This window comes from Heptranchias perlo, chromosome 7 (genome assembly GCF_035084215.1).
Source record: "Heptranchias perlo isolate sHepPer1 chromosome 7, sHepPer1.hap1, whole genome shotgun sequence".
NCBI lineage: Eukaryota > Metazoa > Chordata > Chondrichthyes > Hexanchiformes > Hexanchidae > Heptranchias > Heptranchias perlo.
The window spans coordinates 64,471,429-64,490,850 of NC_090331.1; the positions used below are offsets into that span (position 1 = coordinate 64,471,429).

Here is a 19,422-nt window from a genome sequence, read left to right on the forward strand (position 1 = left end):
TCAATTTTTACCTGTTCTTTGTGGTGGAAGCACTGTCCTCTCCCTAGTTGGCATGGACACACAATGTGTCTGACGTCAGTAACTCGATTGAATTGCAAGTATAGGAGACAAACCCATATCTAATACTCTGGAATTTCATGTTGGCGCTCTGTTGCATGTTGCAGCAAAGCCCAAGAGGAAAATCCATTTGAGAATAGAGATATTATTTTTCCACTGAATTAAATCCAGGGGTCTGTATGCTGTCTCCGATTACTGAGCTACCAAGATATGTATGCTGCAGCCAATAGATGGTGCTGTGTTTGAACACTGGGATTTTAATTGAGAAGTTTTATTTTAAAGGTCTGTTGCTTCAATCAGGCCATACTTGTTCCTGTTCTCTCTCCCTTTCCAAGGCCCTGTACTTCCTGTGGCTTGAGAGGATAGGAAGGGCAGTCTGCATCCAGTGTAGCTGTTAGCTGGTTGAAAAGAGGAATTCAAGAATGAGAAGGTGGGATTGCCCCATCCCATGTGGGGAAACACCTGGCCTTTGCCTGGTGCCTCCCAACACCATTGCCATTTGTGATTGGGAAGACAGAAGTAGTCGAACCTGTATCATCATTACATGGAATGCATTGGGGCTCCAATGCATGGTTCTGTCCTCCAGGATCACTGTTTGAAAATAAGAATAGTACATTAAAACAGTTTTTTTTAAGGGGAAAAAGCATGTTCACATTTTAAGCCAGGATATTTGTTTGGTTTGAGAGGTTGCAGTGAGATATTGAAACTCAGTTCCTCTTATGAGCAAACAATTTTGAGGTGCCTAACACTTAAATATTTTGTTAAACCAACAGTGCATGTAAATGGGAGAAATTATTTTTGAATATTTCTCCATCTAACATTATCATGGTGAGTTACATGACCGTGGTCCAAAAAGTTATCTAGTTGTTTCAAAGTGGGAAAAACACATTCCTTATCTGCCCCTGATTGCGCAATCAGTTTAGTTACACAATTGACCATTTGAAAATTGGACTAATTGGATGTATTTGTAAATTCAATGCAATGGGCCGAATCATACTGGAAAAATAACGGCGTGTTAATGATGCATGCCATTATTAATGCGCAAATCGTCCAGAAAGTTCAGGGGATTAAGAGATATGCCATGGGTTGCAAATCTCCAAAACTTGCTGGTCGATTTACACTAATCCGCAGCTTGTTTCGCACAAATACATCTTGCCCTAAGTCTCCCCGTTATTTTTAAGAATTTGCTGGATTTGCACGTTAATTGCCCATTAAACATGCTGCAGAAAATTAGGGCTGGTGATTAAGAGTGCAAGTACACTTAACAATGTGATAATTGTTAATGTAAGCCAATCAACCTCTCTGGCCCAGAAAGGGAACAATTTAAACTGTTCAGTCTCATTCCTGCATGTAGTAAATTCTTCTTGGAGATTTAAAAAATTTCAATTTTTACATTTTTTTTTCCTTGCTTTTCCTTTCCAATCAATCAATCTTTCTCTCTCTCTCTCTCTCTTTAGTTTTCTTTCTGTACCTAATTTGACTAATTCATTCTCCTCTGTCATTCCTCTGTTTCTTTTTCAATTCTTAAATCTCATTAGTTAAGGAGATAGACTGTTGGTCCCAGATGCCCCATTATCAGCTTGCACTTCCAGCAAGTTATGGCTCAAAAAATTTTCGAGCTGAAGGATGCAGGAAAAAGTCTAACTAACGACGAATGACGTGAGATGCCCTACTCCATCAAAATTTGGCCCAAGATCTTTATTTTACTGTGTCCTGTATTAAAAGCAGTAGTAATGTCGACAAGATTTTTGTCAAAATGGTTCAGCAAGTAATGGTTCAGCGAGAAAAAAATCAAGGCCTAGAAATTCGGCTGCGCAGTACCTGTTTTACAGGTACTAAACGGCCTCCTACACCTTTCGATATGGGAGGCAGGAAGCGCATGCTCATTACGTGCCAGAAGTGTGCCGCCCGTCATATTGGTAAAGGCCAAAAAATCGATGTGCAATGCCCTCGCTTGAGATAGCAGGTGCTAGTGTGGCTGCACTCAGGCATACTAGGTCTACAGGCCATGAACAACAAGGTAAGTTTTTAAAATATACTTACCCGAGTGTGGAGCCGGAAGGAGCAGCCATTAAAAGACACAAAAGAAAATTTGATAAATCTAATCGTTCTTGTGGAATGTAATTTTTAAAAAATTGATTTTTGTTTAAAGGTTTATTTTGGACATTGGAAATTTCAGTTAGAGGGGAAAAATGGTGGATGAAAAGAATTTCAAATAGCATTTTGAGTGAATTGTGGGAATTGATTAAGACAGTCCCTCAGCGGTGCGGATTGTTTTTTTTCTTTTAACAGAAATCCTGCTCACGAATCAAAGGAAATATATTGAAACATCATTGAACATTTTTTTTGTTTCAGATCCAACTTGAAACCATAGCAGCTAAATATATAATGCTTGTGCGTGAACAAACAGAACAGGACTTGTTGCAATCGTCTGAAAGACGTCTATCTGCCACAGCTTGTAGGCAGTATTCTGAAGAGCAGAATTCCAGAAGCCCTTCAGCAGAAACAATGGATGGACCAGGTACAAAATCTAATTGGCATATATGACTACCAGGTTTAATGAATCTACTGGTTAAAATTAAACTGCATATGCTTTTTGTTAAATAGAAATATAATTTCATTTTCTAGCATAGAATTTCAAATTGATGAACCAGAGCCAAAATGTATTGTGATTTTGTTCAGTAATCCACAGTATTGATAAATTATAAAAAGCTAATTTTAAAGCTGAGGCACAATATTGAAATTGTACTTCATTTCATGTAGTGCCAAATCTCAAAATGGATTTGATTTTTGTCCAACCTCTGATTTATGGTGTAAAGGTGATTAATTCTGTCCTCTAACTAACCCAGCCTATTGGAGAGGGGTTGTGATGGATGGATTCACTGCGGCATTAGCTTTGTTACAATGGTTTGCAAAAAGCAAAATATAAAGGAGAGAGGTGCATGCATGTGTATATTATCTAATGTGCAGACATATTCTGTACTGTACATGTCTAACAGCAATCCTGTGGTCTCACAGCAGGCCTCCCTTTTCGTTATTGGATTTAGTGTGAATGCAACGTTAGGTACACTTAGATAAAATAATTTATCAGTGCAGTGTCGCCAGACCATTTGCCATGCAGGATGCAATGTTGACAATAAACAAAATTAGGCCTAGTTCAACAGGCTGTGCAGCTAAGCAAAGCAACTGGTCCTATTTTATGCAGAGGGGAAGGGAAAGAAAAATGACGGACCACTTTTTACATGGTTCCTAATTGGCTTTTCCAAAATAGCACTGAGGGGAAGAAGAAGAAATGAAAGGATAGGAACAGGTCACCAGGACACTCGGTCTTGTATGTGGTAACAAACACGAGGGGAGAAATAAGTGAGAAAATATTTGAATATTTTTTGGAGAGTCAGAATTAATAAAAATGTCTACCTATTATTATATTCAGGATTAGCTTAAATTAGCACTTGGTTTTAAGTGGGTAGTCTGCAAACTACTTGTTTCAGTGCATTTTACTGCACCTGGTAACTTTCACATCCTCAAGTGTGAAGCTACAATTCAGGTCTCAGACTAGCATGATCTTTTAGCACCTCTGTCAACTCAGGAAGTGAGTGGACAGCTTGGTCTTGGGGATGCCCCTTAGTTTTCCATTCCATTCAATACTACTCCCCTCAAACATTCCTGCCACTACTTGAGTCCCTCCTGGATGTGCCCATGGCATCCCTCTGTTCCATCATTGGCATCCTCTGCTGTGTCCACTATGACAGCCATTGCTGTCTCTCCCAAAGCAGCAATTTCAACTGCTTTGTCCCTTTTTCCGAGCAATCATCTTGTACAGTTTGTACAACCTCCTGACTCCATTGAGTCTCCAACTACTGGTCTGCTCCGAATCGCCCTCTCGGAAGTTCACTCCATTGTGAACAAAATCCTCCCCATCCATCACCTCATCCTGGGCATACCGGTTAACATTCTGGACCTGCTGAAACTTGACTCATGGATGATGATTCCTTTCCCCTCTCCGCCAAATTTGCATCACCTGAGCATTATTCTACCATGACCTTTGTGCAACTCACAGTGATTGCCAAGTCCCATTTCTGCCTCTTGGCCTAGTCCTTTAGTATCTTTTTCTTGTTCAAGCATTGACGAGGCTTTCTCTAACCACCATCCATATCTCCCTGCCCATTTCCAATCCAACTACCCGTAAACCCTAGCTCCCTCTAATGTACTCTCCAACTCCCAACTCCTCGTCCTTTGGCCTGGTCATGACACTGGTGATCTGCAATCTACTCAAGAGCTTGCTTGGTTCTGCCTTTCATGTCCTTGTCCCCCACCAAGTTAATTATGGATCTGACCCATGCTGTTCCTTCAGTACAGTTTTCACCTTCACATTCTTAAGTCTGAGGGCTGCAGACTCGTGTGCACATAACCCACGGCTGGCCTATTTTGCCCACAGCCAGATTTGGCGTGACCATCACACGCCATACCACATCTCCCTCTCTACAGCTAAATCCTCCCTATTGCACTATCATTCTGCAGGATAGTGACAATTCCCATGACAATCAACCACCTCCTTTGACTCCCTACTTCTGCCCCCTCTCTCCTCATTGCCTAGAGCTTTGAGGCATTTATTATGCTAAAGGTGCTATATAAATGAAATTTGTTGTTGCAGATATTTTGCCTAGTTGCCAATCAAACTCTGTTTAAGGGTAATCGTTTTGATTTTTTTTTTCCTCCCCATACTTTCCAGAGGACCTTTGCCATTTACTTGTAGGAAAGTATTTGTCTTCTGTGCCTCCACCTCACAAAACAATTGTGATTGAGTTGCAGCTGGAGACTCAGAAGTGTGACCTACATCTTACTGCTCTGTTGCACAGTATGTACTTTGGTGCACTGTGCTGCCCCAAACTAGATTGTATAAGTGCTAGTGTCATCAAAAGAAATGGTTGCAGGCATAGCATTTTAGGAAGGCACACCTAAAATTGTGCAAGTCTGCCATTCAGACCTTCTTACTAATATATTTATTTTGGCACCAGCACATGTATGAAACAGACTGCCATCAGTGCATGTACAAACTTAAAACTAACAGGACTTTGTTCACATCAAAAATTAATTCCCTCATTGCCTTACCTTAGTGTTCTTGTACCACTGCCCGCTCCCATTATTTCAGTTGGTGAAAAATCAGTCAATATTGTGGCTGGATGAGCTGACTACCTGGTGAGGCAACTGTCAGTAATGAACAACGACGGTGTGATATTACAGATGCAAAATGAAACAAAAATATCTTCATGTTCTACAGAGCATAGAGTTTACGGGGATATGAATGATAGTCAGAAACCACAGGAAAGAAAACTACCAAGTGTAGGTTATGTGGCCTAAAACATTGTAATAAAATCAGAAAATACTGGAAACAGTCAGCAGTTCAGGCAGCACCTGCAGAGAGAGAAACAGAGTTAATGGGGTCGATTTTCGGATGTCCGAGTGGGTGCATTCGTGACGGGAGAGCTGCTAAAATTCGGGATTCCCGGGGCGGGTGCAGAGCCCGGATCCAACCCGCCCACTTCCGAGTTCCCCCAATGACGTGCTTAGATGCGTGTGCAGCCCCTCATGCGGGACTCCCACTTAAACCAATTAATTTGATAGTTCAGGTTGTTTGCACACCTGATTGGGAGGATATTTTAGGAGGGGTGGGATTTTCATCTCAACTGAGCGTGTGGGGGAAACACTCCCAATTGAAACAGACGTGTTGCAGCCACCAGCCTGTGGGAGCTGCAAAGATCCATTTGACAGGTGGGGGTGGGCGGGGGAGACCCTCACTCATTGCAGGAGGCCACTCTGTCACTTTGGACAAAGTTTGGCCTGCACCACCCTCCTCCTGACACACAAATTCAGAAACTTGGAACTTCAACCCCGGTGTGCAGACACATTTACCGACCTTGCGGACCCCCTCAAATGTACATCTTGCGGATGGGGGGGGGGCGCCATAGCTGCAGTCATGACCTCCTCGGAGGATGAACAGCATCGCCAGCCCCACGGCGTCCACCTCTGACACGTGGAGCTCCACAACACAGTGCTGTGACACATCCACCTGCACAGCAGGAGGGAGGGCAACGGCAGCGAGAGATGCGTCGCAGAGGGCACTACCCTCGCCACAGGGTCTACAGACCGAGGCTCAGCTTTCTGGACCTCTCTGAGCAGCAGTGCACATGGAGGCTCAGAGTCACTCGACATGTAGTCGTGGACATCTGCAGCCTCCTTGATGCTAAGCTGCTCCCGGCTGGCCCGAGCACCATCTTCTTACCTGTCGCTGTCAAAGTCACCACTGCCCTCAACAACTTCTCCTCCACATCCTTCCAGGGTGCCACCGGGGACATCGCCGGCATCTCTGTCGTCTGCATAAAAGAGCCCTGCAAATACACCTACACCCACTCTGCAGTGACACAATGGGTGGCATTAGTTGTGGGTCTTCATGGTGATCCTCAGGAAAGGGAATTATTGCACAAACCAGACAAAATTTGCAAAGTCGTGGCAGTAGTGGTGATAACAAATTTTTAATGTGCTTGGCAAAACAAACAAAACTAAATGGAAAAACATGACATTCTGTCATGCATCCCCTTTTGTGCTCACAAAACCTTAGCCTTACCTTTTATGGGAACCCCTACGTGGTGCTACCCCTGTGGCTTCAGCAGAGGTGGTGGCAGGTTGCACTTGTCCATGCCCTGACCGATGAGATGCTTTGTGCGGACGCCCTCTGGGTTTCGGTGCCTGTGAGGGCCCCTCCAAAGACTGCTCCACCTGCACCTGTGCAGGGGCAGACTTGGCCACCTGGAGACGAGGCAGTATTGCGGGTATTGGTTGAGAGGGGGACAACGAGTGAGACGTGGGAGCGCTTTGAGTGACGTCCCCACTTCCATGTCCCTTTCATCATAATCATCCCTCTCCTGGGCCAGGCCCATATCACTCCTTCCACCCTGCTGGACGACAGTTTGGAAGACTTGTGTGAAGCCTTGGAAGGCCAGTTGTAATGTATCTGTCAGCCTGTTTAAGGCGGCAGAATGTTGCTCACCCTGAATCCAAACGGCCGTTGTCAGGGCCTGAATGGACTCATTGTTGAGCCGTGCTTGAAGCTCGATGGAGGCGAGCCTTTCCTCCATTGCAGAAATTCCCGGACCTACCCGCGACACTATCTCGGAGATGCCTTCACGTCCCTGTGACAGTATTCCACTCGTGCAGGAGTTGGACTCCTCCATCCTCTGTGCGATTGTGGAGAGTGCGCGTGGCAACTGTTCCAGTACCTTGGCAATGTGCTGCTGGCCCCCGATGACTCTCCTTTACATGGCTGGCCCCCAGGGTTCAGCATCTGGGTCCAGCTGAGCAGAGCCTGGAGAAGAGTGCTCCCACCGACGCGGACTCTCCACGGCTGCCTCTGCCACCAGGGTCTGCTCGTGCTCACATGTGTGTGGTGACTCACCATGTGCAAGCCCAACTAACTGAGGACAGGGACCCACTGAAGTGTGTGTATCTGCGCTGATAGATGGCTGGCTCAGATCTGATGATGCACCCTCAGAGGCTGGCAGGTCCTCTGAGGAATCGCCCTCCGCAGTCTCGGCACTCACAGAAGGCCCTGCAAGAGAACAGAAAGCAATATTAAGCATGTGGACAGATGTTGAGGTGTTGCAGATGCTAAGTGATGTTAAAATCATTCGTTATCATCAGTGCTGAGTGTTAGATTTCTGTCACCAGCCGTTTGTGCACTCCTAGTCTCGGCGTCTGCCACGGACAGCCACTCCGGCATTTGGCTTAGTTCCAATGCCTGCTGCTCCGCGTCCGTTAGGACCACCTGGTGTGGTGGGCCCCCTCCGGTGCTTGCCCTCTCCTGGGCATTCTGGCATCTCTTCTCCTATCAAGGCAAAACAGAGAGAGGCGTGATTGAGTGATGGTTGCATAGTGACCACTGCATGCATTGGTGTGGGTGGGGGTGACCGTGAGGGAGATGCATGGGAGGGTGCGTTTGAGACATAGCCATGAATTGTATGAGGATTGGGTTGCATGCTAGTGTTCGAGTGGGAACTGGGGTGTTGTGTAAGTGCAGGCAAGGTGAGGATGATGGTTGAGTGGATGTGAGGAGTGATGAGAGAGTGTTGTGGTGGCAGTGCAGGTGGAGGTGATGTGGAAGACTGCGTGTGGGAGAATGCATAAGTATACTCACTTTGGCTGACCTGGTTAGGTCATTAAAGCACTTCCTGCACTAGACCCAGGTTCGGCAGACATTGCTGCTGCTGCTGACCTCCTCGGCCACCTCGTGCCAGGCCTTCTTGGTGGCAGAGGGAGGCCACCTCCTCCCATCTGATGAGAAAAATGTTTCCCTCCTACTCCTCACCCCATCGAGAAACACCTGGAGTAAGGAGTCTGAGAACCTTGGTGCAGCCTTGCCTCTGGGCTGCTCCATGCTGCCAAAATGGTTCTTTGCTGCAGGAGGAGCATTGGAGGACTGCCCCTTTTAAATAGGGCTCCTCCTGCTGACAGCCTGTGATGCGGGTGCGCAGTGTGCCCGCTGCGCAGGTCTGGAATGGGAAGCATGCGTAAGTACTTTCAATTAGGCTGCGATGGCGTGCGGAGCACCCCGATTTCATTGGGCGCATTACCCACGTGCCCAATCGACCCCCGCTGCCAACCCACCTCCCTCCTAATATCGGGCCCAACGTTTCAGGCTGATGACCTTTCATCAAAACTGTCCTAATGAAAGGTCATTGACCTGAAATGTTAACTCCAGGAACATTAGGAACAGGAGTAGGCCATTCAACCCTGCGAGCCTGCTCCTCCATTCATTTAGATCATGGCTGATCTGCACCTCAACTCCATTTACCTGTCTTTGCTCCATATCCCTTGATACCCTTACCTAACAAAAATCTATCCATCTCCGTCTTTAAAAGCTCCAATTGTCCACAGTCTTTTGGGGGAGAGAGTTCCAGATTTCTGCTACCCTTTCTGTGAAAAAGAGCTTCCTGATTTCACTCCTGATTGACCTAGCTCTAATTTTTAAGATTATCGTAGTAGGTATGGCGTAGGAGGAGGCCATTTGGCCCATCGTACCCATGCTGGCTCTTTGAAATAGCTATCCAATTAGTCCCATTCCCCTGCTCTTTTCCTGTAATTCTTTTCCCTTCAAGTATTTATCTAATTCTCTTTTGAAAGTTACTGTTGAATCTGCTTCCACCACCCTTTCAGGCAGTGCATTCCAGATGATTACAACTTGCTGTGTTTATATATAAAAAAAGTTTCCTAATTTTGCCTCTGGCTCTTTTACCGATCGCCTTAAGTCTGTATCCTCTGGTTACCGACTCTTCTGCCACGGGAACAGTTTCTCCTTATTTGCTCTATCAAAACCGTTCATGATTTTGAACACCTCTATCAAATCTCCCCTTAACCTTCTCTGTTCTAAGAACAACTTCTCCAGTCTCTCCACATAACTGAAGTCCCTCATCCCTGGTACCATTCTAGTAAATCTCTTCTGCACCCTCTCTCACGCATTGACATCCTTCCTAAAGTGTGTTGCCCAGAATTGAACACAATACTCCAGCTGAGGCCTAACCACTGTTTTATAAAGGTTTAGCATAACTTCCTTGCTTTTGTACTCTATACCTCCATTAATAAAGCCCAGGATCCCATATGCTTTTTTAACAGCCTTCAAAGATTTGTGTACATACATCCCCAGGTCTCTCTGTTCCTGCACCCCCTTTAAAATTATACCATTTAGTTTATATTGCTTCTCTTCATTCTTCCTACCAAAATGTATCACTTCACACTTCTCTGTTAAATTCCAGCTGCCTCATGTCTGCCCATTTTACCAGTCTGTCTTTGTCCTCCTGAAGTCAGTTACTATCCTCCACATTGTTTACTATATTTCCGAGTTTTGTGTCATCTGCAAACTTTGAAATTATACCCAAGTCCAGTTCATTAATATATATCAAAAAGAGCAGTGGTCCCAACACCGACACCTGGGGGACACCACTGTATACTTCCCTCCAGTCTGAAAAACAACCGTTCAACACTACTCTCTGCTTTCTGTCCCTTGGCCAATTTTGTATCCACACTACCATTGTCCCTTTAATCTTGCTAACAAGTCTATTATGTGATACTTTATCAAATGCCTTTTGAAAGTCCATATACACAACATCAACCGCATTACCTTCATCAAAGAACTCAATCAAGTTAGTCAAACACTATTTTCCTTTAACAAATCCGTGCTGACTTTCATTTATCACCCTATACTTTTCCAAGTGACAATTAATTTTATCCCGAATTATTGTGTCTCAAAGGTTCCCCATCATCGATGTTAGGCTGACTGGCCTGTAATTGCCGGTTTTGTCCCTCTTCCCCTTTTTGAACAGGGGTGTAACATTTGCAATCCTCCAGTCCTCCGGCACCGTCCCCATATCTAAGGAGGATTGGAAGATTGTGGCCAGAGCCTCTGCAATTTCCACCTTTTACTTTCCTCCGTAACCTAGGATGCATCCCATCTGGACCAGGTGACTTTTCTGCTTTGAGTACTGCCAATCTTTTAAGCATCTCTTTATTTTTATCCTAAACAATATCGCTACTACCTCCTCCTTGATGCTGCAATGGCAGCATCCTCTTTTCTGGTGAAGACTGATGCTAGGTATTTATTTAGTGCCTCAGCCATGCCCTCTGCCTTCACAAGAAGATCTCCTTGTCCTTGATTTCCCCCACCAGAGGAAATAGTTTCTCCATACCTACCCTATGAAATCCTTTTTACATTTTAAACACCTTGATCAGATCACCCCTCAATCTTCTATACTCAAGCTCAAAAGAAACTCTGTTTCTCTCTCCACAGATGCTGCCTGACCTCCTGTATGTTTCTAGCCATTTAGATTTCAAACATCCACAGCATTTTGCTTTTGTCATATTGTTTATATCAGAATAAGGATTACTCATTTATCTGACACTACTTTATTTACCTTTTTTCTTCAGCTGAAAAACCACTGAATCTCAGGATCCCTAACCAGCAGAATAGGCAAATAATGCAGCAAGTGGTATCTAGAGAAGATCTACAGCTTGCTAAGCAAGTGTCAAATGAATTAAGCAGACTTTATTCTAGCAATCCAAGAGAGCCTCACTCTTCAGGTAATGTGAATGGGTCTGTGAACAAGATGATGCAGGCCTATAAATGAAATTCCATGTAATGAGCAAGTGGGATTTTGCTGCTTGTGCATTTGCTTCCTTTTATAGAGGTAGAACTATTGCCCACATTTTATCACAGACTACTACCACAATGACTTAAATGCATTTTAAGGGCTCCTCATAGCGTGTACAATTCTCCAACTTGGAGGCAAGCATGCAGCCTACTCCCAGGTCTTCATCAATGCCACTCACTCTATAACCTACTGCTTGGAGATGCAATGAAAACAAAACAACCTGACTTCACTCACCTGCAGAAGTACACACTCCACCCACCAAATGACCTGACTGAGACCAAAACTTTTTTTTGTGATGCAACATCCTAAAGCACCAGTGGGACCACCAGAAACACTGTGCATCCTATGCCCCCTATATTCCATAGTCAAAAGCACTACTGGAGATAACCCTGCAGTGCAAATGAACTGACCCTACTGCCAAAACCCTTTTGATTGGGGGTTTTGTCCTAGTTCCTCTTTTCAATACCATCTTGGGTCTGGTTGTGGGTAGGCTCTCTCCTCAGCTGCCTGTACAAGGTATTAATGAACTTTTAGCACTGCTGGCCTGTACAGACCTAGTCCTCCTGGCAAGACCAGCAAAGTTGTGAATGAGGCTTTTAATTAACTCCACCTGCTGTATTTGCTTAACAGTATTAACAGGGCAGATTTGGCAGCCAGGAAACCAGAGCAAATGCTCATTTTAGTAATATAATAGGGGCATTATATATTGAAGAAAAGGGACTACAAGTGATGTATCTTTGTATTAACATACCAAAAGCACACAAGATTACTGGGGTATGGTAAAGAGAATTTTGATGCATAGAAAATGGAATAACCAGCATATTTTTAGTAATCCTGTAAAAACTGAAACAATTTCAATAATATCAAGACTAGAGCCATTTGATATTTAATTTGAACACATTTTACATCATTGAGATCCTGCTCATTTTATTGGCATTTCTAAAAATAATGACACAAACAATTTGTTAATGTAACATTTTATGTACCACCTTTAACTTGTGGTGTGAGGGGGAAAGAAGGGAGTTTTTAAATGTGGTTAAACCACAACACATCTAAATGTCAGCCTATGGGTTAAACCTACAATCAGTATATCTACAGAGATAATGGTAGTGGTAGCAGACTCCATCTTCTATGTGAAATGCATGTTATAATCAATGTTCATCTATCTCCACACTGCTAAAATAGGTTTTCTTTTTTTATGTAACAGAAAGCATAGGTACATTGAAGGAGTTCTGTCAGACGGTCCTAAATCACACAGAAAAGAAGAATGAAGCATTGAAACCGATCAAAATAGAGCCTGAAGATGTTAGATAGCCTTTTCCAAATTTGCCTATTTCTCAAAATGGCATCAACAAGCACAGTAACAAGAGCCTTAATGACCAATGTTGCCTCATATCTGTCCCATTATTGTGGTTTCTATTTTGTCAAAGTTGCTGTGGACAATGGTTTGTTAGTTCATCAGAAAACTGAATAATTTCTAACCTGATACTTCATTGTTGGCTGTGTTCAGTAGGTACTATAAGAGCAGCTGGCCTTAGCAGTGAAACAATTGCTTACAAATTAATCTATTTAACATTATTTAGCAATTGGTCACGGAGAAAGCAAACTCTATTGAAAATGGAACACAATATTGGCAATAGTTAATAAACAATACATTTTTACTACACACCAGCTTGAGATAGATAATGTATTGCTTTTGTCTAGAAACTAGTGTAACATATAGCTTAATAAAACCTTCCTGATGGTTGTAAACTTTTTTTTAGATCTAAAGTGGGGTGCTGTACACCTGTAATGTCAAAGATTATATAACTTAGTGCAATTATATATGTTTGACATGTTCATTTATCACTAATAATAAGGGATGTGGGATGGAATTGGATCAAGGAAATGAGCTTTGAATTAGTCTAGTTAAGATGATCCAATATAGGCCACAGGGTAAAAGCAACTGTTCAACCTCAGAGTGGTGAAAGGAAGAAATTACATGCATAAATGTAGCTCCAAATGTTGTGTATTTCAAGCACATGTGCTGAAGTTAACCACATGTATAGAGAAGTGGTGCACATGTTTGACTAGGTTTCTGGGCAGTGTGCCTATCCACTTACTTAAATACAATAAATGTCAGGAGGCTCCGTCTCTATTTAGTTAGTTGGCAGTCTGGACATCAGGAAATTCCCACATCCCTAATTAAACTGGAGGGTGGGGGGGAAACCAAAACTTAAGCCTTTTCCTGTTAAAATACACAATTGCTTTTTAACTATTTCTGTTCATGTACATTCTCCATCCATGTTTTTATAAACTTAGTTATACTTTTATTATTTCTGTATCATTTATACTATTAATCCATTTTTTTAAAAATTGCTCCATCTTAAATTTTTTTTTGAAAATCCAGCCACCTTTGGAATTGATGGGCACTGGACAGAAATAGTTAATGGTGTACGAAGACTTTTGTCAAAAGAGGTGCGTTAGCAACTGCCCTAAACAGTAGAAATAATGCTCAGAGTCAGGTCTGCATTAAAGACGATTTATGAAACGTGTTTTCTTTTTGACCTATTTTCTATTTTTTTTATGTTGATTGTCGTCTGTCTGAAATTGTGTTGTCATTTTGGTTGTGGAGAATTTAACTGATCAAAGCCCAGATATTTTAATCTGGTCTTGCAGGCAGCCAAAGTGTTGGAGGTATGCAGGCACCAGCCCTGTGGAGTGTGAAAGCTGAGTCTTTTTCTGTACATGGGTGCCCAGTGTACAAGAGACATGGTCCAATGCGAAGGGTACTGCTGAGAGTGTGTTTTTGCTACAGGCAGATCAAGAATCATTATAAAAGCAGCATTGAAGAGACACCAGAAAAAAAAATGCAATAGTTACACAAATAACCCTGATTATTAGAGGATTCCAACAGCTGGTTGTACACTCGTGTTCAAAATGTGTAATAAATGACTTTGGTAGCTGACATATTACATTTTAGTCTAACTCAAGTATCATTTTATATTACCTGTAGTTAACTGGAGAATAGCTGTAGAGGATTACCCTGTTGTAGTGGCAGATTAGCTCGTAAAGGGAATTAAGTGCAATTCCCTATGGTACAATTCAACTAATTTGAAAACTGTGTTGTACATTGTTGCCATGAAATGTTCTCGTGAACTTCGACCTGTAATGTACTGATGTTACTATAATAATGTCTTTAATGATGTCTTGAACGTTAGCCAATAGTATGTTAGAACATAATTTAAACTGTGCCTCCCTCATAACCCTTTTGATCTTTAAAATGTTAGAAACTGTAAAGTGGTGATCGACAGTACACATACTCTAATAATGTAACCAATAATATGTCATGTTAATTTTAATGTTTCCTTTTGGAATTCAATTTAATGAACATTACAAGGGTCAGAGGATATCTGGGAAAATGGTTGGTTGTTCTAATGTTCTGTACTGTTTGAAATTGCTACTTAAATGGCAAGTGGACCAGTGTTAATTATTCTGAGTGGTCTGAAAATACAGTATAGGATGTTTTGGATAAACACTAATGTATTTAATTTGTTATATAAACATTAAAGTATATTTTTGGAGTTCTGATTTGGTGTCCCATGGTTTATAGTTCTTCAGAAATCTCTGAAATCCTGCCTGACCTACAATAATTTTAGCAGTGCATTATTTTTGTACTGATTAAGATGAGGTTCCTTTGGGAATATGAAAATCTACAATTTTGTAGTATATGGTCAATATTGAGCATTCCCAACTGAATTACAGTAAGGATTGGATGTAGCATAAAGTTCTCTCCACCTTGTACCAGCACTACATCTTAACCCTAACCTCAGATGGGAACCATGATTGCACCATTACACTGTTTGTGTCAATCGTAGCAGCTACTCGTGTGGTCTCTTTGAATGAGATCGACACTTCCCTACCAAATTTAAGGCCAATTCTTTTTGCTGTAGACTTGTATCTACTAGGATACATGCCAGCCTTAAAAAAATAAATGGCAAAAGCTGACCACCTTCTAGGGAGGGGAGGGGGAGGTGGGAAACTGACAACTCAACAGCTCTAAATATAGGCCTATGACTGGACCATTGAATAAGTTAAATCTAGTTAGTACTGTAATTCAAGATTTTTACTTGTGTTTTGGGGGTCATATTCTGTAATTCAATCCATTTTCCAGTGAAAACTAAAACCCAAAGGCCTTTTCTATGTCTTGTGAAAGCAACTAGTGTAGTAAGCTTCTAACTTAAGCTGAAGGTGTACCCAACATTCCCTCACTTATATTGCAGGGAAAAATGAAAGTCCACAATTGCAATTTTCCAGTGGTGGACTTAGAAATTTCTAAAGGGGAATGTGAGCACTGAAGGCATGGGATTTATTTTCTCCAGGAGTATGGGCATGCACATACCCCCAGGAAGTGTTCAATTTTAACACTTTTAAGCATTTGCTGCATTATCCAGACTTTAGGAACTGTGCAGACAGTGATGCAGCTTGATGTAAATGGTGCTGATAATGATTTCATGGAATTTTTGATTTCTGCCAGGATTGAACATGGACTTGTCCCACAGCACAGTGGGTTGCTGCTCCAATGTGCCTGTACCACAAATGATTGCACAAGAGATTGTGGCAACATTCCTTACACAGGGAATTTCTAATCTTTGTTAGGCCATTGGGAATACAACTATGCACAATCTCCCTCATTTAGAGAGGGAAAAAAGAATGAAGAAATCTGGTCTGTTTTTTTGTGACAAAAGTGGACCAGGGTGTGTAGACCACTGATGAACAGCATTTATAAAGGAACAAGGGAAGGGGGAAAAAGACACACACAACATGAAATAGAACCACCTATGAAGAGCTTGGGTGGAGAACATGAGATATTTAAATGGCAGAAATTATATTAGCTGGTTACATAATGAGAGAAATAAAGACATATACAAGACACAGAGGCCTAGAAATTGGATTGTGCCTGAATTGGGGCACAATCCCTGTGCAGCGCATACTGCATATGCCTAAAGCATCTGGTGGCGAGATCATGGGCAATTGATCCACCAGCCTCATTTGTTTATTACCGGCAAGCTGCAGTCACCAGTTGAGAGCCCAGAGGCAGCTCGCCGATCCCGAGGCACCAAGATTGGCTGGCTCGGACGCCGGCAGAGGTCATTAGGAGAGTTCGGTGGGGGTGGCAGCGAATGTAATGTGGAACCAGGAGGAGCACGTCTACTCCTCTCGGCTCCACAATCAGGTGAGTAATAAAAAAAAAGAAACATCTTTCCCTTTGAAGACCGCTAGTTTGGCTACCTAGTGCCTGAGAATACGACTGCAGCAGGTTTGTGGAGGAAGAAGGGCTTGATCCTATTTGCATAAGCAAAGGGCCTAACACCTGGTACAGGGGTGCGCCCTGAATGCCTATGAAGGAGCTTTTACCAAACGGCAGACTTCTGGCGCAGAACGAGCGTGCACATGCTACCTGCCACATTGGACCATTAGGTGTGGCCCAAGGCCCAGCTGAAGTTCAGAAGCTCTGGAATGGAGAAAATAAGCCAAAGGCCTTTGTAGGGACAGATAAGAGATTTTGGTGCAGAGCTAATCCACAGACTACAGTATGCAACCCCAAAGGTGGTAATTAACAGACAAATACTTGTCAATTAAAAAAAAATACATTTTTGCTTACTATCTCCAGCTTTACCTACTATTCCATATGAATGAAAGTAGCTTTCTTAACGTCTACCATGGGATCATATGTTTTTTATTTGTTCTCTGCGTGTGGGTGACACTGGTAAGGCCGCATTTATTGCCCAATCCTAGTCGCCCTGAGAGGTTGGTGGTGAGTCACCTTGTACTGCTATAGTGGTGCTCCCATAATGATGTTAGGTAGGGAATTACAGAATGTTGACAAAGAAGGAATGGCAATATATGTCCAAGTCAGAGTGGTATGTCACATGAAGGAGAATGTGGAGTTAATGTTTCCTTGAGGTTACTGCTCTTGTCTTTCTCCGTGGTAGAGATTACGGGGTTGATAGTGGAGTAAGTGGGTATTGAGTCCAGTGGCAGAGGCACTGATCGAGTGGATTGTTCTGTCCTGGATGATGTTGAACTTCTTTTGGTTTCCAGCTGCACACATCCAGGCAAACAGTAAGTATTCAGTCCTGACTTGCACCTTGAAGATGCTTTGATGTATCAGGAGGTGAGCAACTCATCGCAAAGTACCTAGCCTCTGCTTGTAGCCACAGTGTTGATATGGTTGGTCCAGTTAAAGTTCTGGTTAATGATGACCCCAAGGTGTTGATGGTGGGAGACTAGACAGTTTTGGTGCCATTGAAGGTTGGGGGCAGTGGCTGGCATTCTCTTTTTGGAGATGGTCATTGCCTGGCACCTATGTGGCATGAATGCTACCTGCCACCTATTGGTCTAAACATCCATGCTGTCTTGATCCTGCTGTAAGCTAGCATGGGTTATTCATTATCAGACAAGTTATGAATGGAGCAGAACACTGTGGAATTGTCAGCGAACACTCCACTCCTGACAGTCATTGATGAAGCAGTTGAAGATGGTTAGGCCAAGGACATTTTCCTGAGGAATTCCTGCAGCAATGCCCTGGTCTCTGACAACTATGACCATCATCCTATGTGTCAGGTATGACTCCAGCCACTGGAGGGCTTTCTCCTCGACCCCCATTGACCTCATTTTTTTCTTGGGCTCGTTGGTGTCATACTCTGTAAAATGGTTCCTTGATTTAGTAAGCAGCTACTCTCATCTCTCCTCTGGCATCTAGCTCTTGCGTTTATCTATGAATCAAGGCATATGGCTCTTCTTCCTCCACAAACCTACTTTTAAAACGTGTTTTTTTCTTTTCTCTTTTCTCCTGAATTTGTCCCCAATGACATCCTATGTGGCTGTGACCATGGTGAACTATCCCTCCTCATCTTTCTCGACCTGTCTGCAGCTTTTGACATGGTTGACCATACCATCCTCCACCAATGCCTCTCCTCCATTGTCCAGCTGGGTGTGACTGCCCTCGCTTGGTTCCATTCCTATCTATCCAGTTGTAGCCAGAGAATCACCTGCAATGGCTTCTCTTCCTGCTCCCGCACTGTTACATCTGGAATCCCCCAAGGATCTATCCTTCCCCCCTCCAATTTCTCATCTACATGTTGCCTCTCGGCTATCAGTACTGTGTCCGTTTCTGGTTCTGAAGTACACCTGTACGCTGACGACAACCAGCTCTACCTCACTGCCGCCTCTCTCGACTCCTCCAATGCCTTTGATTTGTCCGCTGCTTGTCTGACATCCAGTATTGGATGAGCAGAAATTTCCTTCAATTAAATATTGGGAAGTGTCAGTTTGGCTTAGTGATAAAATTCACACCTCTGAGTCAGAAGGTCATAGGTTTAAACCTTGCTTTGAGCATATGTTCCTTTAGAATTTTTTTGAAATATTACTCAAGTGTGAATCTTGGCTGCAGGGGCACTACAGCCTATCCATAATCCTGTCTTCCTTTGACATCCGCAGTTGCATATATACACATACACTTGTAGCAGTTGGCACTGATTCCTTCCCTCACCCAGAAGCACTGAGGCTAATCGTAGTAGCCTTATCACCTCATATAATCTAGGTTGATATTTTAGTGCAGTTCTGAGGGAGTGCTGCACTTTTGGAGATCTTATGGATGCCCATGTGCCTGTTTAGGCAGATATAGAAGGCCCCATGCCACGTTTTGAAGAAGAGCAAGGAGTTCTCTCAATGAACTTTCCAAAAACAGATTATCTGATTATTTATCTCATTTGTTGTTTGTGAGTGCTGCATTTGCCTACTTAATAGTAACTGCATTTCAAAAGTAATTCATTGGCTTTGGGACATCTTGAGGGTGTGAAAGGTGCTATAAAATTGCTGGTTCTTTCTCTTTCTTTCTCCTCTCCCAGGAGTTGCTGGAGTGTTGGCTCTCCTTCAGAACCTCAGTGGTCATTATTCATGAATGAACCTTGACACTGAGAATTGGCAACCTATTTCACAGTGCAGGGCATCAAAGCCTATCCTTATCCTATCCTCACTCAAAATCCACATTCACATTTCCAGCAGGGATCACCGGAGTGTCAGGAATGGGAACACTGGCCAATCTTCCCCATTTAATCATGGTGAGACCAATTGAAATGTCCAACCTGAAATCAGCTAACTCAGTGGAGCCTGCTTTCCCCAT

The 19,422-nt window shown here is 43.1% G+C and overlaps 1 protein-coding gene across 5 annotated transcripts in view; it reads left to right on the top strand.

The window, feature by feature from the left end:
- Positions 1-14,825, top strand: part of nab1b (NGFI-A binding protein 1b (EGR1 binding protein 1)) — a 55,753-nt gene extending 40,928 nt beyond the window's left edge. For 4 of the 5 annotated variants that reach the window (XM_067987743.1, XM_067987744.1, XM_067987745.1 and 1 more), the window contains 3 exons: positions 2,413-2,578; positions 11,032-11,184; positions 12,463-14,825. In XM_067987743.1, the coding sequence (XP_067843844.1) occupies positions 2,413-2,578; positions 11,032-11,184; positions 12,463-12,569 (426 nt within the window). In that variant the 3' untranslated portion in view covers positions 12,570-14,825. The remainder of the gene's footprint in view (positions 1-2,412; positions 2,579-11,031; positions 11,185-12,462) is intronic. The other variant, XM_067987746.1, reaches the window with a different exon arrangement.
- Positions 14,826-19,422: the final 4,597 nt, after the last annotated feature.